Source organism: Macadamia integrifolia, unplaced genomic scaffold (genome assembly GCF_013358625.1).
Source record: "Macadamia integrifolia cultivar HAES 741 unplaced genomic scaffold, SCU_Mint_v3 scaffold1075, whole genome shotgun sequence".
NCBI lineage: Eukaryota > Viridiplantae > Streptophyta > Magnoliopsida > Proteales > Proteaceae > Macadamia > Macadamia integrifolia.
In genome coordinates, this window is record NW_024868076.1 from 120,623 (window position 1) to 144,906 (window position 24,284).

General features: G+C 38.4%; 1 protein-coding gene across 2 annotated transcripts; it reads left to right on the plus strand.

The window, feature by feature from the left end:
• The first annotated feature begins 6,878 nt into the window (after positions 1 to 6,878).
• Positions 6,879 to 23,347, plus strand: LOC122062583 (disease resistance protein RPV1-like). Of its 2 annotated transcripts, XR_006135033.1 has the most exons (5): positions 6,879 to 7,592; positions 10,882 to 11,992; positions 18,560 to 18,835; positions 18,938 to 20,773; positions 21,939 to 23,347. XR_006135033.1 is itself a non-coding variant. In XM_042626212.1 (4 exons), the coding sequence occupies exons 1-4, from the start codon at positions 7,084 to 7,086 to the stop codon at positions 20,666 to 20,668; spliced, it is 3,627 nt and encodes a 1,208-aa protein (XP_042482146.1). In that variant the 5' UTR covers positions 6,879 to 7,083; the 3' UTR covers positions 20,669 to 20,865. The 2 variants fall into 2 exon arrangements, 1 of the variants encoding a protein (XP_042482146.1); XM_042626212.1 differs by lacking the exon at positions 21,939 to 23,347 and having other exon boundaries at positions 18,938 to 20,865.
• The last annotated feature ends 937 nt before the right edge of the window (positions 23,348 to 24,284 follow it).

Consider the following 24,284-nt stretch of genomic DNA (forward strand, 5'->3'; position numbering starts at 1 on the left):
TTCTTTTCCTCTCTCCCTAATTCTGAGAAAAATGTATTAATTTGCCATTGTCATCAACACTACTTCTTTCTGAGTAGTGCTGGAAGACATTGATTCAAGCTACTCTTTCTGCCATGCCTCTCTATCTCATGTCTTATTTTATGCTCCCATCTTCAATTCATAAAGATCTTGATCGTCTTATTTATCAATTTTTCTGGCCTGTGGTGATAGATATCCTGTTCCTACTATCAGTTGGAGTCACATTTGTCAATCTAAAAGATCTGGAGGTCTATATGTTTAATTATCTAGTCACATGAACAATGCTCTTCTAATGCATAAGGCATGGGATCTCCTTCAACCGTCCTCTTCTCTTGGAGCAAGTTAATGAAAGATAAATACTTACCTCAATCTTCTTTTCTCCATGCCTCCTGTCCTACTACAGCTTCCTGGGGGTTTAAATCTATTTTTCGAGTTAGAGATCTTCTTCTCAAGGGGATATTATACAAAGTGGGTCATGGGCACTCAATTAATCCATGAACTAATCCCTGGGTTCCCATTTTCTCTCCATCTTCAGCACCTTTTCCATTACCGATTGATGCCCCCAATACAGTAGCTGCATTCATCAATTTTTCAACCATGAGTTGGAATACAGATCTTTTTTATTGGTTTCTGGCAGACTTAGTGTCTCCTATTATACCCCTTCCTATATTCCTGAATGCTCTCGAGAGAGATTCTCCCATCAGGTCCCTTGCCTCTTCTGGTAAATTTACTGTCTCCGCGGCATATAGGCTCTCTTTGCATGGTTCTTATTCTCCTTCTTACTCTATTTGGTTGAAGCTTTGTCATATACCTACTGCTCCTAAGGTTAAAATCTTCCTGGAAAGTTATGAAGGACCACGGTTCCTCATTCTGGCCTCCTTGGTTCTTGGGGATTTCACATCAATGCTACTTGTCCATTTTGTTCTTTCCTAACAGTCTCTATGGATCATATCTTTTGGGCCTGTAGTTACCCTTCTGATGTTTGGAATTATCTGGGTTTCATGCCTCTTTTTCATGGTCTGTCATCTATTTCATGAATGTACTTCTACCCTACTTAATCTCCATACTCATAGCAGAACTAAAAGTGGCTACTATTTCTTCTTGCTAGTGCAATCTGGTATATTTGGATATCTTATAATGGAATCACTTTCAGAGCTCAGTTCAGGACAGCCAGGTCTCTTGCTTCTTCATGCTATGCCTTTGCTGAAGAGTTTCTTACTTCCACTAAGTGGAAAAACCAAAATTGAAGCACATTGTCTTATTGTCATGGTCACCTCCTTGCTTTTGGTTTTGTTAAAGCAAATGTGGACGGTTCCTGCCTTGGCTCTCCCGGTCCATCTGGGATTGGCGGTGTTTTTCGGAACCATGAGTTTTTCTTTCTTGTTTTGCTGCTTTTTCAGAGGAGACTTATGCCTATGTTGCTGAAGCTTTAGCAGTTCAACAAGCTTTAGCTGTTCAACAAGCTTTACTTATAGCTTTGGAAAAGGGGTTTCATGATCTCATTGTTGAAGGTGATAATGAGTTGATTACCAATTGAATGCCTATGGCGAATATCTTACATCATAGAGGACTGTCTTCATCTTTCTTCTCAACTCAGCCTAGTGCTTTTTGTTCATGTGTATAGAGAAAAGAACTCAGTTGCTGACCAGTTAACATCTTTTGGTCGCTCTTGTTCTGATCTTTTTGTTTGGGATCAGGATCCACCATCTTTTATTGTAAATTGTCATTTGATCAATTTGGGCTTAACTAGGTTTTAGGTTTGATTGAGTCCATGTTGAATTTCTTTTCCATCTTTGAGATCAGGAGGTGTTTCATTTCTTCTTGGGAACAACAAACAGATCAGCAAAACAAGTGTTGTTAATTGATATGGTTTTCATATTTTGTTATAGGGTAAAGGCTGTGCATGCTAGCGGGTTACATAATATGCCCAAAGTAAAAAATGGTATAAAAGTAATAGATATACTATACGGAATAGAAGTAACGCTGGTCTAACGATGGGGTTAGGAGCAACGTTGCTTGCGATAGTGGTCTGATTAGGAATGATGTTGCTTGCGGTAGTGGTGGGTACCCTAGGCTACAAGCGACACAGGCACGTCAAAGAGGCGCAAGAGCAGTTTGTCGTTCGTTTGTCGAAAGTTTTCCCAACTCTAGTGTTTCGAGAAGAAACCTGTGAAACTATGAACTCTGCCAGCAACAATGGATAATGATCAACAAGTTTTAGTATACCTTAATCTTGGTTAACCCGGTGGCATACCCAACCCTCGCCCCTTCTTATATTAACTTTATTTTCCAGCAAAGTTTGGGTGGATAGACTCCACCAAATAAAGAACATTTAAAAGTAAAAATAAATAAAGATAAAGGGTTCCCTAAAAGGCAGTGTAGCTCCTGGAGGATGCAGTGCTATCTCAGGCTCTCCCGCCGTCGAAGCGACGTGAGATTGGGAATAATAATTAATGCCCTTTCATTTTGGTGAATAAGGTATAACAGTCATTTTAACTCTTTATTTAACAATGACTGACATAAGACATCTGAGTCTAATTTGATAAAATAGAATGAATGTTCTTATAATATTGGCATTCTCTAGGGGGTGACATTGTAAATTATCATTTTCATAATTACCATATGATATCATAATAAATGGAGGCTAAAGTAAAACTTCATCGAAAGTTTAACAAGGGGTCTATTGAAGTATCAAAACTGCAAAAGAGAAGTTACTTATGATTGGTAATTAAATCTTGCTTCAGCTATTAATATTGTCCCGCCTTCTTTCTAAACGATAATATAAGAAAGGAGGGACTAAAATAGTGCCACTGTAGATTTCATTGTGAAGGTATGGAAGGAAGAAACCTCAGATTATCTCATCTGTAACTTACCTAACTCTTCCTTACCAAAAAAAAAAAAACTAACTCTTTTGCAAATTTTAAGAAGAAAAAGAATTTTTGAGCCTCATGGTAAAGTTCACGCGTGAACCGATGGAGGGGACCCCACTCGCATGACCTCTACTCCCCCCCTTCAAATACCTTGGATGCACCGTGGTGAAGGATTCTTGGGGGAGTAGGGGCCGCATAGGAGGGGTCTTTTTCAGCGGCTCAGGGAAACTTTGTCCACTTTCAATAGGACTTCAAAAAAGTGGGTGATCTCTGTTGTAACTCGACAGTCACTGAGAGGGGGGCTGAATCAGTGAGTCCAATTCCGATCCCTAAAAACCTGTCCGATGTCTAGCCAAGAAAAACCTGATATACCTGTCCCTGTTTGCACACAGTCGTATGCACACTCAGCCTCTCATAGGCACTTCTAAGTGTGCACACCCATTCCACATTCCACGCACTTCAATATAAAATGCAAACAACAAGCACCCACAACACAGGGTTTTTACGAGGTTCGGCAATTTGCCTACATCCCCGGAGTAGTGCCTGTAAAGGCTTCGTACTTACTCAATACACTACTTTTGACTGCAGCCACAGTCGGGAGCATCCACACCCAATTTTCTCAAGCCGAAGCTGAGATGTCACTCATAGTACCGATACAGTGTGTAGCACCCACTACACGGGAGCACCCACTCCCGGTGCCTAGCACCCACTAAGCACACAATAAATAATACAGTAAATTGGGGCTTATATCAATGCCCTACAGTTAAGCCTTGCCTAGCAATTACATCCACAACTAGCTAGCATGCTTACAGTTCATCCACAACTAACCTAGCATGTATACATTCATCCACAACTAACCCTAGCATACATACATGTATATAATGTAAAATCAAAGGTTAGAGAATCTCACAACCGATTGCTTGGGATGACTGAAAACTTGTACTGACAAGTTTGGTGTTCACACCTTCTCTCTCCTTGGCTTCTTGCTCTTCAAAGCAAACACATCCTTGCTTTCTTCTTTTCTTCCTTGGCTTTGAGTTAATGTACCATTAACACACTTCAACCACCTCTTTTACCTCCTTTAATGGCCTAAGAACATTTATCATCAAGAATGTGTGTTCATTCAAGGACCAACAAAGAGGGGGAAGCTTCTCCTACCAAAACCATAGCCTTTCTTCACTCAAACCTCATATTTCTTGCTTCCATGGTGTAGGGCTTGAAAAAACGAAGAAGCTGCAACTTGGTTCACCCAAATCCGACTTCAAATGAGGGAGATATGACCTTTTGAAGTTGGAGCAATGAGATAGCCTGAAATAGAATCTTCGTAGGGGTGGCGTAGGCTACACCGGTGGCATGCGCAATAGGGGCAAAATCTGACCGTAGATCTCATATAAAAGATCTTGTAATATAAACCATCGGATTAAACCAACGGACAATAGATCCAAACCATTAAATTTGAATTTCGATGACGTCATCATGACGTAGAAGCTGACATCGTCAGAAGTGTTGTCGATCTATGATTGGTTGCTTTTCCGGATTTTAAGGGAGCTTGTCTCCCACTCACAAAAGAGAAATGCATATCAACCGTTGGATCCGAATCCTCCATGATGGCTTTAATCAGATTTCATGAGATCATTAAGATCGGAATCTTTTTATACCTTCTACACACCCGCGAAACACAACATATCTTGATAAGGTGTAGCGCCAGTGCATCAAGAATTGTGCACCTAACCAATCAAATTCTAAGCGCAAGCATCTATCTCATCCATGTCAGCGCAAAATCTCAGCAGCCTTTGGATGGGCATCAAGCCTACGTGGTCGAATCTTGGCTATCCATTTCACTTCCTTTTACTCCTCTTTATTACAATCAAGCCCCTGTCTCCATATGTTTCAGTGCTTAAAGACCCCTTGCAACTCAAACTTTCAAAATCTTTAAATTACACAAAAGCCTTTCGAATTTCAAAAATAAATTCCGAAAAATCCACCCAACACCGAGAGCAACTGATGGATTTTCGGTTTGGATTTTCGAACCGACTTTACGGAAACACTTAAAACTTTTTCATACGATATCCGATCGAGATGAAACAAAGTGCGTTGGAATCGTAACTGGATGCTCTACAAGACTCAATCATCTGAATCATCCATGTAAAAAGACCAAAATACCCCTACACCTTTCCAATGACGTATCTTTCTCATACGGAATCGGAACGTGATGAAATCAGAACCGTTGGAAAGATTGTATTTTTGTCGTATTGTTACATGTAGAACACTTCCTTTAAAAAATTCATCTTCAATGCCAAAACTGTCCTCGACTGCGATAAATGCCGTAACTTCTTCATACAGTATCAGAATGTGACGAAATCAAATGCACTGGACTAGGTAAATTACAATCTATCTTTTTCATGAAGAACCGATCTTCCAAAAATATCATTTTCACTACCGAAAATGCCCTTGATCGTAAATAGGCTAATTTTGCCAGTTTTGACCCAGAAACCCGCACCACCTATTAATGATGTATTAAACCACTCCATGCATACCAAGTTGCTCTGTTATCTCATCGGTGACACTAGACACTGCCATGTCATCATTTTCATCCACGTCACCCAAACTGGCCACATCATCATCGCCACGTGGCCGAGTTGCCAACAAGGACAACCATAAAACAACAATCAGCTTAGTTTTTATTATGGCTTCAGGTGGGACGATAAGGATTTTTTTTTCCTTGGTTGACAACTTTTATTTTAAGTGCTTTTAAAGGGGTTTTCTCCCTCTACCTATAGAGGATCTCTTTGAGCATTGAAAAGTGATTTTACAAGTGTTTTATGCACCATCTTTTGTACTAAAAATTCTCTCAAGTGTTGCTTCCATTTATATTGTATTAAGAGGTTCTCTTATTCCATTCATGTTATTGACTGAGCACAACCTAAATGTGTTCTGATGTGACTTAGTAAGCAAGTGCAACAACTATTAGAAGGGCCATCGGAGCTCTTTTTTTTTTTTTTCAATCTTATAGGCTGATTACAAAAACCCTTTGCACTATAGGGGGCATCTATAATTTTTAGGAGAGTGGCCGTGGTAGGTGCTCGAAATCATGCATCTTATCAACCCCATAGATTGCTTGACTCAATTCATATATTTGTATGTTCATGATGCGATGTAAGTCCTTGAAATCATGTATTCAACATTGGTTTTTCTTCTTCTACCAAAAAAAAAAAAACATTGGTTTTTCTTTTACCAAGGAAAATATTGGTTTTTCTATAATTCAGATAAGTAATCTAAGCCCCTTGTAACATGTATGATTTAGATCAATATTTCCAACAGTATGACGCACAGATTCCTCACCCACACTAACATGGTGGGAAACCCTAAAATCGGGTTAAAATCGTCTGTAATTTCGATTAGGTACAATTTCGTAAAATACCACCTTCAGGGGGTGACACGTGTATTGATACCAATGCAATGGTCCAGATCTGGTACAACTAATAAAACCTTAAATCAGTGAAGAGTCATTTAAATCAAATCTGGACCATTACATTAGTATCAATATATGTGTCACCCCTTAAAGATGGTATTTCACGAAATTATATTAGATACAAATTACGGACGATTTTTTTCCCCTAAAACCCACTCCCCTTCCTAGGTATAGAATCTATAGATGAAACTCTCACTTAAGTTTGATTTCTGTTTAGATATTCCTTTATCATAAAGTTTCGATGAGACGGTGGCTTTTGGGGTTGAAATCGTCTGCAATTCCGATCTCGTACAATTCCGTGCAATACCACCTTCAGGCGGTGACACGTGTATTGATACCAATACAATGGCCCAGATCTGGTACAACTAATAAAACATTATATCAGTGAAAATGCATTTAAATCAGATCTGGGCCATTGTATTGGTATCAATACACGTGTCACCGCCTGAAGGTGGTATTGCACGGAATTGTACGAGATCGGAATTGTAGACAATTTTTTTCCTGGCTTTTGAGTTTGTGGATTGAAAATAGGCTCAAAAAAAAGATTCTGCAAAGTAAGTAGCACTATGGCTTTTGGGTCATCGGGAGTCGGGACCTTTTACTTTTAAAAAGAATTCGATTCGCCGAGTTTTTAAGGACAACCGAAAGCCATTCTTGAGAGACAACGACGAAGATCATTTTGCAGAGCCCCTCACTCAAGGATCCCGAAATCCCCGATTCCCAATGGCCAACAAGAGAATTCGAGAAGCCGCCATTTGCTGCTCGTCATTTTCGATCTCTCGATGGAATCACGATGTCTTCTTGAGTACTTACAGTCAAGATCCGAGCAACAAAATCATCATCGAAGGCATCTACGATGCTTTGGTCCAGAAAGGAGTTCGCACCTTGAAAGGCGACGACGATGAACACAAGCAGCAGCGAGGAGGAGAGAAAGCATTAATTGAAGAATCGAGGATCGCTATAGTCCTTTTATCAAGAAAATACGTTTCTTCGATGTGGCGTCTGGATGAACTAGTGAAGATAGTTGAATGCAGAAGCTGGACTGGTCTAACTGTTTTGCCTGTTTTCTGTGATGTGGATCCGTCGGATGTACGAAAACAGACCGGTTGTTTGGAGGAAGCGTTAGCGAGACATGGCCGGGAGGGTTTCGAAGAGAAGTTGGAGAGGTGGAGGGCAGCTCTTACCACAGTGGCTAACCTTTCTGGTTGGGATCTGCATAACATTTCTAATGGGTAAGGCCTTCCCTCTCAGTGAACTCTTTTTTTCTCGTAGATTAATCAACTCTCCTCTGTTCCAGTACCATATCGATCAAATGTCGATATTGCTCAAGAGTATCGGCGGAGATCGATCTTTGATATTGATCCGATCTATTTCGGTATCGGTTAAGACCAATCCCAAGTTTTAAGACCTTGCTAGATCTACTCGTCTCCAACGACTGACGCTCCAACGGTCGTCCAATGACGACCCTGATGATTGACACGTGGCAACGATAAATCGGACGGTTCAACGAACTACAACCCTCTTTCTATTATTTCTCAAATCGCTGAACGTTCAGAGAGCTCGCCACGATCGTTGGACACTCTTTCCCTCCTCTTATTTCTGCTCTTGGCTTATCTCTTTCTCTCTCATTTGCGGTGAATCCCGGTTTCAGAGGGGTTGGAGTCTCAGTCCTCTTCTTTGCTGTTGCCCCCGCACCCATAAACCCTCCCCCCCACCCCCCAAAAAAAAAAAAAAAATCAAAATCGTACGGTGAAGTGTTGCCTTTGTGCCTATGTTCTGATTTGAACAGAATATATGTTTTCATATGTTCTTTAAACTAGTTTCCACCAAGAACCCTGCAACTTGTGGAGTTTAAGTGATAGATGTGATGATTGAGTGATATTCAATTTCAGTTTAAGAGAAGGGAAGGAGTGTCGAAGTGACCGGATTTTTCGTTATCAAGGCCTACGATCGTTCACCGAGAGGAAAAATTAAGAGAAGGAAAGGAGTGTCGAACGATCATGGATTTCTCGTCGGCGAGCTTTGCGAACGTTCAGCGATTTGAGAAATAATAGAAAGAGGGTTGTAGGTCGTTGAGCCGTCCGATTTATTATTGCCACGTGTCAATCATCTGATTTGTCGTTGGATGCTCGTCAGTCGTTGGAGACGAGCCGGATCCGATCCTTGCTGTGGTAATATATTACCACTATATTATTATAAAGCAGTGGAAACACAGCATCGATTAAAAACAGTACAATATAACCGCAAAGAAACATTAATATAATAATGGTCAAATAACAACGGTATTATGTTTCCACGGTGGCTAATATTGATATTTAGCAGCGGCAATATATTACCATTGCTGAATGTCTGAAAACCCCTTCCTGCACCTACTTGAACTATCCACCAATTAATTCATATTCGCATCAAATGGGTATTAGTCTTTATTGCAGTGATATTAAAAAACGTCTTAGGACAATCAATAGCGGTTTTTCTGTTACCACTGCTATATAAACATTATTTTATTATTATTTTATGAAAAATTTGGCACGGATTGTCACAAATGGTGGTAGTTTCTAGGAAAAATTACTTGATTACTCACTATTGGATTTGATTACAAAAATATCCACATTATGTTTCATTCAATAAATTTACATATAACGAGTTTTGGTATTACAAAAATACCCAAAACAGTTACGCTTTCCATCGTAGGCATGTAATAGGTTATAAAATTTCGATTTCCTTCTAGATCTCTCACTCCAATCGGTTCTAAAACGTCCGATGTCCATCTTCACCACAACAGTGAGCGTAGCAAAGTTTGCACAATGGATTTTCAGAAGAGAGAAAAGGGCTTTGCTGAACAACTCCGAATACACCATCATCTCCTCTAGTAGTACCGTCACAAAACCCTAACATGACGAAGCTTCAAAGCGAGTCCATACCCAAACTCTAAGAGTGCGGAGGTTCCTAGAGATGAAGCGCTTATTGAAGAACCAGTTAATCGGCATCTAAGTTGAGAGAGAGAGATGTGGTAGAGGTAAAGGGTAAGGTAGAGAGAGAGAGAGAGAGAGAGAGAGAGAGAGCACAACCCATTGCTATTCTTCACCATATCAATCTCTGACATTGTAACCAAAGCTGCATAATCGGCATTGGATGCTCCGGTGCCTACTGCTTCGGACTCGGTAATTGCCGTGGCTTTTTGGTCTTGGTTGGAGAGACATAGGGTGGCAACTAGGTATGGAGCAGAAGTTCAGCGTGATTTTCAAACTGAAGTATAGTGAATGCCAAGAGAGTAAGATTCTCTAGTCGGTTGCAGAGTGAATGTTTGATATTAACAATATCTCCACCCTAGCATCCGCGATGCGCTCTCTCTCCAAGTCAACTGTTCCCTCTTCTCTCTGTGACAGATGAAAGATCAGAAGAAAAATATAATTAAGAACAAGCAAGAAAAAAGAACTGTGGACTTGAGTTTTTATAATTTCATAATAAAAAAGCTCTGTGTTCGGGTAATTGGGTTTAATCTCTTTGAGTTCTTTCTCTCTGATAAAAGACTAAAAAGGTTCCATCTTGCATTTCATGGTTTCTATTCCTGTTACTCTAAACTTTTAAGGGTTAAGTTCTAGAAGATCCCTCTGAATCTCCCTCATTGCTCCACTTTATGTCACCATTTTCATTTTTGAATTGTTCCAAACCATCCTCTACAGCTCATCCTATTATGCTTGCCAAACTACGTTTTCCAGTAGCATCAATTGATGTCTGAATTCCGAATAGGGTCTTCTTCGTCAGATTAAAGACCTACTTTTTCATTGCGGCACATCTATTGATTGAGCGGCCTCTACTATTCTTCAACTATCAATAAGACAATAACCTTCCTCTGCTGGGTCTGTTTTTCGGTGAATTCCATTGAAATCTGAATTGGGTAGACCATAAATCATTGAAACAGTCCGTCGGCCATGTGAAGAGATACACTTTTCCCATTGCTACAAACGCTGGTATCCCTTCGATTGAACCCTGTTTGCTTTCTCCGATGTTCTATTCACACCGACTGCAGGTCATTTTGGGTGAGGGCGAGAGAGAAGTATTAAACGGCGACGCCCTTTAGATTTGGCGTTCATCATTTTGATTCCGGCTCATCAGAGAAAGGTGTGAAGTGATGAAAGAGAGAGAAATATAGGAGGTGAATGAGTTTGTTAGGGTAAAGTATCCAATTTGTAGGCGTACAAAAGGATAATGTATATGGAAGCATTGTTTTGGGTATTTTTGTAATACCAAAACTCGTTATGTGTAAATTTGTTGAATGAAACATAATGTGGATATTTTTGTAAAAGCAAACCCAATAGTGGGTAATCACGTAATTTTCCCTAGTTTCTATTACCGGCCCTATAAAAATCCCCCCCTTTTTGATGCATTGTAATTGCGAATGTTAAATCTAAACACATGGATGGGTATACATATATTTGTATGTGTACTTTTTTTTTTCTTTTTTCTTTTTTGATACGTTTATATTGCCCTTATAATTGTTATATGAATCATTATTTGCAGGCATGAGGCAAAATTTATCGAAACAATTGTTGATGCTGTTGTTTTGATTAAACGAAGTCGAACACCATTGAACATCTCTAGTTATCTCATTGGAATAGATTCCCGTGTCGCAACGTTGATGAGTTCAAAATGTTCAATTCGTTCTCCATCAGAAGTACATATCATAGGGATTTGTGGTATCAGTGGAATAGGCAAGACAACCATTGCGAAAGCTGTATATAATGAAATTTGTCATAGATTTGAAGGTTACAGTTTTCTTGAGAATGTTAGAGAAGTTTCACAACAACACAATGGTCTAATTAGTTTACAAGAACAACTCCTTTCTGATGTCCTTATGAAGAAAAACTTGAAGATAAACAACGTTGATAGAGGAATAAATGTGATCAAACAGAGGCTTCACTGCAAAAGGGTTCTTATTGTTATTGATGATGTAGATCATTCTGAGCAATTAAATGCATTGGCTGTCAAGTATGATTCATTTGGTGTGGGAAGTATGATCATTGTCATATCAAGGGATAAACATTTGCTAAACGAGGTTGAAGCGTGTCACATTTATCATCCTGAAGAGTTAGACTCTCGTGAATCTCTTCAACTTTTCAGTTGGCATGCATTCAAGAGTGATGGTCCACCTGATGATTATAAGGAGGTGTCCAAGGAGATAGTCAGTAATGTCAAAGGACTTCCATTAGCTCTTGAGGTCATAGGATCTACAATGTTTGGCAAAAGAAGTTTATCTGAATGGGAGAATGTATTAGCCAAACTAAAAAGTACTCCTGATTATCAAATTCAAAAAAAACTTAGATTAAGTTTTTATGATTTGGATGACATAGAGAAGGATATTTTCCTTGATATAGCATGCTTCTTTATTGGAATGGACGAAAGCTATGTATCTAAAATACTAGATGGATGCAACTTGTTTCCAGTTATCGGAATCAGCGTTCTCATTCAAAGATCTCTTATTACAATTGATGAAAAGAAGAAACTAAGGATGCATGATCTTCTTCGAGAGACGGCAAAAGAAATTGTTCGTGAAGAATCTCCTAAACAACCTGGAAGACGTACAAGATTATGGTCAAGAGAGGATGTTTGTGATGTATTGGCGAAACATAAGGTAAGAACATACATTTTTTTATCCTTCTAAAGCAAAAAAAAAAAAAAAAAAAAAAAATTCTGCTCGGCAGCGGAGCAAAGGTGTTCGAAGTAATCTAGGGTCATGAAATCCCGTTTATTGTTTAAAATACTAAAAATATCAATTCTAAAAAGTCTGATGGTCTAATCGTTTTGCTCTGCTGCCAAGCAAACGTCTCAATTTCTTCTTATTTTAAATTTAGCAGTTTTTGTTGAAAATTATCTAAAATCTATCTGAACAACTATGTCCATGGTATCTCTTGGCATGGCACAAAAGCTAATGATCGTTGATCATAAATTCACTAAATCCTTATTTTTATTTTATGAGTTGTATATGATACACATTGCTATGTAATCTATATGTATTGTGATGTTAATTTAGAAAAGTTGTGTTGGTCTCTGGCCTATCAAATTAACCCAGAAAAACTCCATTGACTGTGAAGATTGGAGAACCTCGGAAATGGACCCCTCCAATTTTGGACTACTTTTGGAAAAAGTTGTATAAGCTATTTTTTCGTTTCTGATTCATTACCAAAAGTCTATTTTCCTTTTCCGAATTGAAGCTGATCGATAGGCCAACAGAAAATAACATTTAGGGCCCATTTGATTTTGTTTCCAGAAATGGTTTTTCTGTTTTTCTGTGCTCAGAAACGGAAAAGCACCCTAAAAACCATTTAATTTTCTATTTTTTTTCACTTGTTAAAAAAAAAAAAAAAAAAAAGAAGTTTATGCCTATTTCTATGTTTAGAAACGAGAATGGAGAAATAAGTTAGACTTGTTTTTCTGTTTCTAGAAACAAGTGGAAGCGACAAAAATTGTGAAAAACCCAGTACTTCACTCAACCTACCCAAACCCCAACCCATTGTTGAAACTTCTCGCTATCCAAATGCGGTGATTCCAACCTGGTTGTGCGAAGCTCACAGTTTTGGATTGCCTTCATCCTTCTGAAGCTCATATCCATGAAGTATACCTGCAACTCCAACGTCGTGCCTTCACTCGTGAGTTATATTCCTACAACATCGTGTCTTCACTCATGTCTTGAACTCAACTACATTGTTGAAAACGTTTCGGGAAACAGAAAAATCAAACACCTTTTTGCAATTCTAAAAATTGTTTCTTAGTTGCCGTTTCTGTTGTTTCTAGACACAAAAACAGGAGAAACAAAATCAAACGGGCCCTTAGTGTCACAAGCCATTGCATATATAGAATGTCATAAGCTTTCACCTTTCTAGAACTGAAAAGTGAAACTTTAAAAACAGAAGTTGCCTTTTCCTTATAGCAACTATGGATTGTGAAATTCATTACAAAGTGAGCAACTCTATTTTTTTCTGCCCCACTCTATTTATAATCACATCAAAATCAATGGGATTTTGTAAAATAAATATCAAGGGTAAGTTACAATGGTCTTCACTCTGTCCTCATTCATTAATCTCCCTTAAGTGTCTCTATTCTATGGCTGCTTCCTCTCTCTCGCTGTTCTTCATCGACATTAGACCAACTTACCTTCTTCGATGAGAAGAACTGCAGCCGTATCTAACATTACACCGCTACTATCTCTTTGAAGTTAAACTATCATATGAAACTGCAACAACTTCCGAAATTGGGGAGGTTGCCATCGAAGTCATTGAGAGTGATTCCAACCTATGTAAGGTGGAGGAAATCAATGTTGCCCTTGAGAATAGTAATCCGATGAACATGAAGTCTATGTTGATTTTAAGGGAAATCTAAAGGGAAGGGAAGTGAAAATTTCAAACCTAGAAAAGAAATTGTTGTAATCATTACGCAATGTGTCTATATCACTAATTCCAAATCATTCCATATTTGGTTATAAAAAATTCACTTTACTTTGCATCCAAAACCCTTTGCTATGAAATGTGAAATAAAAATTAAATGTAAAATGTTTCCTTAATAAAAATGGTAAAAAATTTAAGTAGTTTGTACAGTCACATACTAAGGCTGAGACGAATCCTTACTAGGATTATAAATGTGGATGGATTGGTCCATCCTAGTACTTAACTTGGTTTGCCCTCAGAGATTGGAAAAAATAAGAAGACTACTTTTTAGCATGTCAAAGATAGGACTATCAAGAAGATTGTGGGCTAGAAAGAGAAAGCATGTCTTAAGCAGGCAAAGTAGTCCTTCTAAAGGCTGTTGTGGCAGGGACATCCTCATACCATATCTCCCACTTCAAGCTTTCAAATGGTCTCCTTGAGGAAATAAGTAAAGCATGATGCAATTTCTTTAGGGGCCAAAAAAATTGATGAGAGAAGAATGCATTGGGTGGTAAAGGATTGCCTTTGTTTGTAGAAGTTTGATAGTGGAATGGGGATAAAGGACTTCAAAATTCAAAACCAAGCTCTTCGTGCAAAATTGGGATGGAAAATTTTGGTGAAAGAGGATTCCCTGTGAGCAAGACTTGTGAAAAGTATCTACTTCCCCTCTGGCACTTTCTCTTCTGCAATGGTGGGGCATAGACCCTCTTGAGTTTGGCGCAGTGTTTCACGTGGATGAAATCTTTTAGGGAAGGGTCTATTATGGATTGTTGGCAATGGAATTTTATTTAGATATGGGAGGACCCTTGGATCCCTACAATTGAAGGTTTTAAGCTTCACCACCCTAGACCTCCCGATTGCCCCTTTTAGATGGTCTCTGAGTTGATTGATGGTCAGACTAGATGGGGTGTTGGCAATGATTAAAGCATCGGTATCAATATCGATTGCCATATCGGTCAGCCAAAATTAAAATACGTATCGGAGGGTATTGTATCGTATCGTATCGGAGATACACTAAGATACGCTAAAGATACACACATAAATGGATAGGAAACATTTTTTTCAACACTTTCGCATAAAGAATTTGTTAAAAAAAGCTATTGATAACATGTATTATGCATAAACACTAAATTGAGGGTATCGCACTAAGAATTCAAGGTTTGTAGTTGTCCCATAAATGTAAAATCCTTATTCCGAATCTTGATTTCCACTTTAGTTAGAGAGAAATATGGCTGAACAGCAACTTTGGAACAAAAACCCCTCAAAAAATCGTGTGTTGCAGAAAAATTACCCATCTTGGCCATTATATAACCGTAGCGCACTGTATTGGTACATATCAATACTCACCGATACGTATCGATACATACCGAAACGTACATTTCACCTCAATTTTATATATTCCATAGAGTCATATCGGTGCATATCATATCATATCATATCGATGTGTATTGGTGGTGTATTGATGCATATCGATATGTATCGTAGGATATATATCGATATGAAAAGATTTTTAAAATTCCATGTATCGTACCGGTGTGTATCGTATCAGTTGGATAAATTTAAGATATGTATCGGAGGGTATCGTATCGGTATCGGAGATACTTTAAACCATGGATGTTGGTAAGTTGAGAAAATTTCTTCTTCCCTTTGAGGTCGATTGTATTTTACAAATCCCTATCAGCGCGAAAGGTTGTAAATTATTGAGTGCGTTGCGGCAGACCCCAAATGGTATTTTTTCGGTGGTCTAGTCAGCCTTGTATTACACTGAATATGCTGAGAAAGCTTGCTCAACCCAGAAGGATGTATGGAAAACAATCTGGAATGCACAGATTCTTCCAAATGTTAAAACTTTTTTTGTGGAAGCCGTGTCTTAGGGCTATTAGTGTTTTACCTTGCTTGGCTCTGCGACATATTGTGGAATCTAGTATCTGTGGTGGGTGTGGTGTGGATGATGAGTCTATAAAGCATGCTCTCATTTAGTGTCCTCAACAGGCTTGGTTCATGTCCTCTGTCTCTTTACGTACTTCTGCCTTTTCAAATCTCTCCCTTATAGAATGGATCCTTAAATGGAGGGGTCCTTTGGAATCCACAAAATATCAAAAGAAAATTTGTTTTGCATCCTAGGCTTTGACGATTTGGGAAATTTGGAAAATCGGGAATGCAAGATGTTTTAGTGTGTCCATTTTTCCCTTCAGGCCTTGGATTGTTATCGTAAATAAGGGTGTGAGTGAATATGTTGCTCTTATGCCTGCCCCTCCTCCATCTGGGGCTACTCATTAGGACAGTTCTGCCCCCCCTCTTGGCTCCTTCTCTTAACTACCTTGCCATTTTCACTAATGCTTCCCTTTGCTCCCGTCGTAAAGCTTTGGGAATGGGTTGTGTAGCTTTTGATCACTTGGAGAGGCCTTGTTTTATTGCCTCGTCTCATTAAGCTTTTGCGCAACGGTGGTTTGGGAAACTTTGGCTATCTGTCTAGCTCTTTCTTCAGTTAGACATGCAGGTTTTTGAGGGTAATGGTGTTCTTTGACTACCTTACTGTCATAAATAGCCTCTCGGTCCCCTCCTCTTCCCCCTCCCCCCTCCCCCCTCCCCCCTTCCCCCTCCCAATCTTCCATTGTGAGCATTGTGCATGATATAATGTCTCTCAAATCTCACTTTTCCTTTTGTTCTTTTGTTCACATCAATAGGATCTGTAATGGGATGGCTCATTACGTTTCTAAATGGGCTTTGTCCTACCCAAGTGAGGGTTTCTAGATTCCCCCTCCTGGAGAGCTGTTGAGACTCGTATTTCTGAATAGAAATTCTCATTTGCAAAAAAATAAAAAATAAAAAATCCAAATCATTCCATAGTTGGTTATTAAAATTTCACTTTACTTTGCATCCAAAACCCTTTGCTATAAAATGTAAATTAGAAAATTAAATGTAAAATGTATTCCTTAATAAATATAATAAAAAAATGAAGTAGTTTGTACAGTCACATGGGATCACATGGAGTAATGATTACAAAGTTTTCTTTTTAAGTTTGAAAATTTCACTTCCCTCCCCTTTAATTCCCCTTGCAACCAAACGGAGCCGAAGTGCTTTTGGCCTTTACAACATTGACAAAACTGGGACGGAAATCTACCCCTAGGAACTCAATGTCCATATACACAAAGGAGAAGAACAAGCCGCTACTGCGATCCAAAATGAAAGAACCTCCAAGAATAATGGGGAAACTAGGAGAAATCAAGAAAAATAACCTAACCAGATGAGTAAAAAAGAGGAAAAACCAGAAAACCATATGAGTGATGAAAGAACGGACGTCCAAGAGTAATCGCATCGCACAAGGAGCTAGAGGCAAGAGAGAACGGCAACCGAGTAGTGAAAACCACAAAAATCTGGAAAATCAACAACCTAAGTGAAGAGAACACAGTCTACAACTCTCAAATCAAAACACTCATCGAGAAAGAAAAGTAAAGTGAAAAGGAAACTGTAGGCCTTTAAAATTTACAAAAACCTGGAAAGCCAACCAAATGTAACAAAGCGAGGGAAAAATATCAGTTTTTTCCTCATTTCCCTTTCCTCGTCCCGTCATTACACTTACACCCATTTAAGTAATTAGACCTCATATGCTATGTATGGTCCCATATATAAATGTTCAGTCCGGTACCTGTCTTTAATCGGGCTACCAATAATAGAGTTAGATTGTCTTACAGGGGCTAATGAGATATTTATCTCCAAACAGGCTTTAAATGTGTCGAGCTGCGTAAACAGTCTCTAAGCGGACCTTAAATGGGCTTTAAATGTCGGATTGAGTTGAGAAATTTATCAGCCCATCCCGATCGAGCGGTCGTCGGATAGCACCCTTGCACTAGAAATGATCGAATGCTAGTTGATCTAGGCTTAAGCTCGACACATTTAATAAATAGGCTGGGCGAATTTAGGGTTTTCCTAGTTGCAGTAGTGCACCGGCCAATTAGATGTGCACATTGGCATTAACCAAGAGGGATGCGGTGGTCATTTTGCACCTCCTACATCTGGGCACAAGGGCCATGCATCACTATAGAGAACACTCCCCCCTCTTTTTTGGGGGGAAGGGTTTGCTTCCCGGTTGTGTGGCCCTTGCACCAACATGGAATCAATAAGGGAGCACATAGGGGAAGCCAACATGAGCTGTACGATGGTCATTTGCACCGTTGTGAGTGCAGGGAACGTGATCGATCAACTTTTTCCTTTTTTTCTTGGTTATTACCTTTTCCCTAACAACCCCAAGGTTGTAGCTCCATTACCAAGGGAGTGAGCCTATATTGACATACATTCGACTGTTCAAGTTCGACTCTCCTTACCCCCTAGGGTCAGCACATGTGCATCTGGTGGATTAGTCAGGCCAAAATGTTTGAACATCCTCGTTATCAAAAAGAAAAAAGTGAAAAATAAAAAATAAAAAGATAAGAAAGAAAACCTCTTCCCTAACCATTTGGGTTTTCTATTGACTTCTCAATCAGTGTGGCATAGGAGATTGCCCCTTACACTACAGCTTTGCAAACACCCTTCCCTTTTCAATTTACTTCGTTTAAGAATTGTTAGTTTGTCTTTTATCTTGGCAGTAGGATCTTTAACTGACAGTTGGGATTATTTCCTTTAGACACAGATCTGAGCATTTATCACTGAATCAAGAATATAGCCGTCTCTCTTGCTTCTGTTCCTTCTACTGCATTTACTCTAATGTGTGATTATATGCGTATTTGGTGTATTTTCTTATTTGAGTGTTTTACTAATCAAATTCTGTTTGTTAATAGGGAACCAAATCTATTGAAGGCATCACCCTAAAGATTTCTCAACTTGAAGATGTGTGTTTTAATACTGAAGCATTTGTAGATGTACATAATCTAAGACTGCTTCAACTCAATAATGTACGCCTAAGGGGAGGATATGAACATCTCTCTAAGAAACTAAGATGGCTTTGTTGGCATGGATTCCCTTTGAATTCTATACCTACCAATTTTCACATGGAGAATCTTATTGTTCTTCACATGGAAAATAGCAGTGTTAAAGAGGTTTGGAAGGAAATCAAGGTAATGAAATAGCATCTGCATTTTTCCTTTGTTTATATATATATATATATATATAAATGAATACTTATTTCTTCTCTTCCCCCCCACTTTTTTATTATGCAGCTGCTCAAAAGGTTGAAAATCCTGAACCTTAGTCACTCGAGTTACTTGAGGAAAACCCCCAACTTCTCAGGAGTCCCCAATCTTGAGGAACTGGTCCTTGAACATTGTAAAAGTCTTGTTGAGGTTCACGGATCCATTGGGTATCTTGAAAAGCTTATAGTCTTGAATTTGAAAAATTGCAATAACCTTATGAAGCTTCCAGAAAGCATTGGTATGTTGAGATCTCTTGAAGAGCTCAATCTCCATGGTTGCTCGAAACCAGTGCAACGATCTACTTATTGGTTTTCTTCATTCCCCCAATATCTCGGTTCACTAAGAAGACAGCATGCTTCTACCAATTTGCTTCCTTCTTCTTTCTCTGGTTTATGCTCTTTGAAATCATTAAATCTCAATTATTGCAATCTGTCAGAAGATATGATTCCCAATGATTTCTGGAGCTTGCCATGGTTGAGGGTGTTAAGAATGGACAGGAACAGATTTTGCACCCTACCAGCCAACATCAGACATCTTCCTCATCTTGAAGATCTTACACTGAGAGATTGTAGAGATCTCAAACTAATAATGACAGAGCTTCCGCCAATTTTAAGATATTTGGATGTAGCAGGTTGCTCAACAATGGAAATATTACCATCCAACATCAGCAATCTCTCTCGACTTAGGCATCTTATTTTGAATGGATGTAAGAGGCTACAATCATTGCCAGAGCTTCCACCATGCTTGGAGGTGTTGGAGGCAAATGATTGTGCATCTTTGCAAGGAGTAGACGTTGAGGGCTTAGAGTACTTAAAAGAGTTAGTTATCGATTATGATCACTTCTGTAGTAAATCGGATGAAATATGTTGCCTTCCTAATCTTGAGATGCTAACTTTGGAAGGCTGTGGTAGGCCTCAAATACTGCCAAAGCTTCCATCAAGTTTAGATACCTTGTTTGTAGATGGTGACATATCGAATTTGCTAGTCAATTGCAGGGAGATCCAGAGCATGGAAACTTGTCATCAATCTGTACAAGGCGTCCACATGGAAGGGTACTGCCACCATCTGGGGAACACTTTGAGGAAGAATAGCTTCTTCCATCTCCAGGATCACTTTGAAATATGGGGTAGTGGGAGTGAAATTCCGGAATGGATAAGCCATCAAAATATGGGGTCTTCAATATCCTTTGAGGTATCTGATGATGACTACTGTTCAAGTTGTCAGATCCAAGGGTTGGATGTATCTGCTGTTTTTTCAGTTGAGAAATTCACCGTTCACTTGCGTTCTCACACTGTCATTTGTAATAAAACTAAAGGTATTCGATGGAGGTCCTTTTTTGTTAATTGGCAACGCACAAGTCCACTTCCACTAGGTCAAGATTTATTGTGGGTGCGCCATATTACAATTCCTGAACTTTGGGGTTTCTCAGGACGCGAAGCTGTTTTTGGCGATCACTTTGAAGTGGGGGATCAGGTGGAGGTTTCAGTAGATATTGAGGCTTATTATCCTAGTGGAAGTTTGCAAGTGAAGAAGTGTGGAGTCCTTCTGGTCCACAGGCCACATGAGAAGAACCTATCAGATGATCAATCAATGGCAGAATACATGTCTGCTTCAGATGATGATGATGATGTCGTTTTCAATGGAGAAGAATCAGTATTGGTTCACCTTAAAGATGATGAGAATAAAATCAGTGGCCATAATATTGAGGGCATCGCAGAAAATGGCATTGATGCCAAAAGGTTGAGGATTGGGCTGTAATTATTGCAACATATATATATTAGTTGCCATTTCCCATATATATATATGGAACACATACAAGCCCATTGCAGAGGCCAATTCATTTGCAAGCTGGATGATACTCAGGTGAGTTCCGCTGGACATGCTCTGTGATTGTAATAATACAATTGTAAGAATACCATTTCATTCTTTCATCAATCAATTCTCTCCTTTTCCAATTCAACTGTTATTTTTCTTCCATATGGACATGCTTTGTGATTGTAATAATATTACTGTATTGTAGAAATAATACGAAATCATGAGGTAGGATGCTGATAAATAATGAGACCTTATGTTAACGATTGATGTGTTACCAAAGGATGAGGGAGGAATAAATTGCAAACAAGGCCTTGAATTCATAATAAGTTAAATTATAGGTTAGAGATCAAAGAAACATCAACCTACGTTTTCATTCTATTTATATGAAAATGAGTTTAAAAATAAATAACTACTACTCATTAATGAAGTATTTAGCAGGCATACTGATATCGTAGTAATCAATGATGTGAGATGCCATTGCAAACATGACGATTGGAAAAGATTACTAATAACAATGTCTTGATATGGGGAAACATAAATAGCAGGTGAATTATTAGCACGGAATGTTCCTTCCCACAGCTCAAGCCCAAACAGTGATGTGCTCGGCGAATTTGTAAAAGGATGAGGGAGGAATAGAATGCAAACATGAGTCATTAAACTACATATAGGTTAGAGCAGAAGTTACATCAAACCAAAATTTTCATTCTATTTATTTGAAAATACTATTAAAAATTAATAACTACTCCTTAGCACAGAAGCATGTTTAGCAGGTAAAAATTGTAGTAATCAATAATGTGAGATGACATTGCAAATAGGAGCCTTAGAAAGTTAATTCTGAGATGCAAAAGTGACATGGAAGTACAATTTTTTATATATATATTACATATTGGTCTTCAATAGAAATAACAATGTCTTGATTGGAAAATGTAATTAATAAGAGAATCCGTAGTATGAAAACAAGTGAGAAGCAAACTTAGTGTAGTTAATTTATTTTTTTGTTTTGTATGTTATGCAATTGGGTTGATGATTTGATGCGATTTGTAACTGTAATTATATAATTTCTTTTGTAATCTAGTATTGCTAATTAGTCTAAAATGTTTGAAGGATATTTAATCATTTGTTCTCTTTGTTGTATTTCCATTGATTTATATCTCTGGTTTGATGGATATGCAAGCTTAATCTTAATCTACCTCCATATATTGTTCAATTGTAGCTTGTACTATCTTCCCCATGAAGGCGCATGGCATGTATCAGAAAGGACTCAAAATGACAATTAAATCAGCACATAAAATGTAATACATCATTCCAATCGGTGAATTTATTCAAAAGCAAGAATGGTTTTATGGCTTTAAAACTTGACCTTAGCAATGCTTATTGATAAAGTTGAATGGGTTTTTCTTGAAATTGTCTTCACTAAATTTGGATTTAGTTCTACTTGGATTTATTGGATTATGCAATGTATTACTGCTGTACCTTTCCATGAGAAGCTTATTGAATCCCTTTCAGACCCCTTTACATCTCATAGGGGACTCCATCAAGGATGCCCCTTAGGCCTTATCCATTCATTCTTTTCCAAGAGGCTTTATCCTCATATTTTTCAAGAACTGAACACCTTAAAATCATTTGGGGGATTAAACCTTGTAGAGATGGCCCTTCGATTTCCCATTTTCTTTTTGCCGATGATTTTTATTTTTTTCTACGGCTAGGAGATTTGAGGGACAGACCTTTATTCAACTTATTGGGAACTATTGTTTGGTATCAGGCCAAAGTCTCAATATGAGCAAATCAAATGTTTGGTTTAGCCCTTGTATTCCCATTTCTGTCCAAAGAGAAATCTTTATGACTATAGGTTTCCAACCTGTCACAAATTTGGGTAAGTATTTAAGGATCCCTATGAAATTTGGCCAATCCAAAAATGCTTTATTTCTTCACATTGCTGAAAGGGTTCAATCCAAATTAGCAGGGTGGAAAGAGAATTTATTATCTGCTGTCGGGAAATAAATTCTGGTTAAGTCAGTTGCTTCAGTTGCGACTGCTTTTCCTACATACTTGATGTGTATATTTCTTTTCCCCATTGATTAGTCCAAAGATTTGAACTAAATCATTAGGAATTATTGGTGAAAAGATAAAAATTGAAAAGAGGTCTGTTGGGAACAACTTTGCAAAAGTAAAAGGGTACTAGGTCTTGAATTTAGGGATTTTGAATGCTTTAATAAAGCTCTACTTGCTTGGCAACGTTGGAGAATCTTGCTTAGTAGTGACTACCCCCAAACATAGTTGCTCTTTTCTTGAGGCCACTCCTAAGCATAACTGCTCTTGGAAGGTGGAGATGTTTACTTGGTGGAAGGGAGGTTTTGGTTAAGGGCTTAAGAAGACATAATGGTAATGGTCTAGTATCCATTCCCATCATTCTGTGAATGTCGTTGCTGATCTCATTCATCAGCCCTATAAACAATGGAATATACCTCTTATTCATGCTTTGTTCTCTCCTGCTGATGCTGCTTCCATTGCTCAAATTCCCTTTGCACAACTAGTGAGGAGGATTGTTGGCTTTGGAGTTTCACTAATACTGGTTTGTTCTCAGTAAAATCTCCTTATTGTTGCTCTTTGACTCATTCAAGTCCATCCACATCGGTTCCAAATCCCTTTTGGAAAAAATCAAGCTTAAAGCTAAAACACTTCCGTGCTTAAGCTTATCACGACCTGATTGTTTTAAGATTGTTGAGACCGATGCCTCCGAATTTGGCTACGGTGGTATTTTAAAGCAAAAATGTCCTAATCTTCCTAATGAAGTATTAGTACGTTTTACTTCAGGTATTTGGAACCCCACTCAACAAAAATATTTAACAATAAAAAAAGAGATTCTTTCACTTGTTCTGTGTATAACTAAATTTGAAAGTGATCTTCTTAACCAACATTTTTAGTTCGAGTTGACTGTAAGGCAGCCAAGGATGTTCTTGAAAAGGATGTCAAAAATCTTGCCTCAAAACAGATCTTTGCTCGATGGCAGTCACTCCTCTCTGTTTTTGATTTTGATATTGAATTTATTAAAGGCAGTACTAACAGTTTACCTGATTTTTTAACTCGAGAATTCTTACAGCGCTCCTAAGCAGAAGGCTGTAGTCCTTGTCACCTCCAATAAAGATGTTGCTTCATCCTCCTCTAGGCAACTACAAGAACACCCTTCTCCTATATCCTCTTAGTCTCCTTCACCTGCCTCAATTATAAGGCCAGCTAATAACTCCCCTTTCATAGCAACAAATTTTATCCCAGTAATCCCTGTCGAAACCATCTTTCTCCGTCACACCCCTTCTGAAATTGCCACTATCTATCTTCGGGACCACCTTCATCCATCCACTGGTGATAAAACTCGTTTTTTCTATGAAAGAATTCTTGAAGAAACTCAAAGTGTTCAAATTCAGCACAACTATAGATCTACACATGTTCGGGCTTATTCTAAGCTCAATATTATTAACATCATTCGAGATTTGATAAGAATACTTAATTCATCTGCCTTTTATCTAACAATTGAAGTATTAAATCATCGTTGAAAAATTAG

Coding starts and splice junctions, on each gene's coding strand:
- LOC122062583 (XM_042626212.1), top strand. CDS start 7,084: ATGGCCAACAAGAGAATTCGAGAAGCCGCCATTTGCTGCTCGTCATTT. Junction 7,593..10,881: donor CTGCATAACATTTCTAATGG/GTAAGGCCTTCC, acceptor CATTATTTGCAG/GCATGAGGCAAAATTTATCG. Junction 11,993..18,559: donor ATGTATTGGCGAAACATAAG/GTAAGAACATAC, acceptor GTTTGTTAATAG/GGAACCAAATCTATTGAAGG.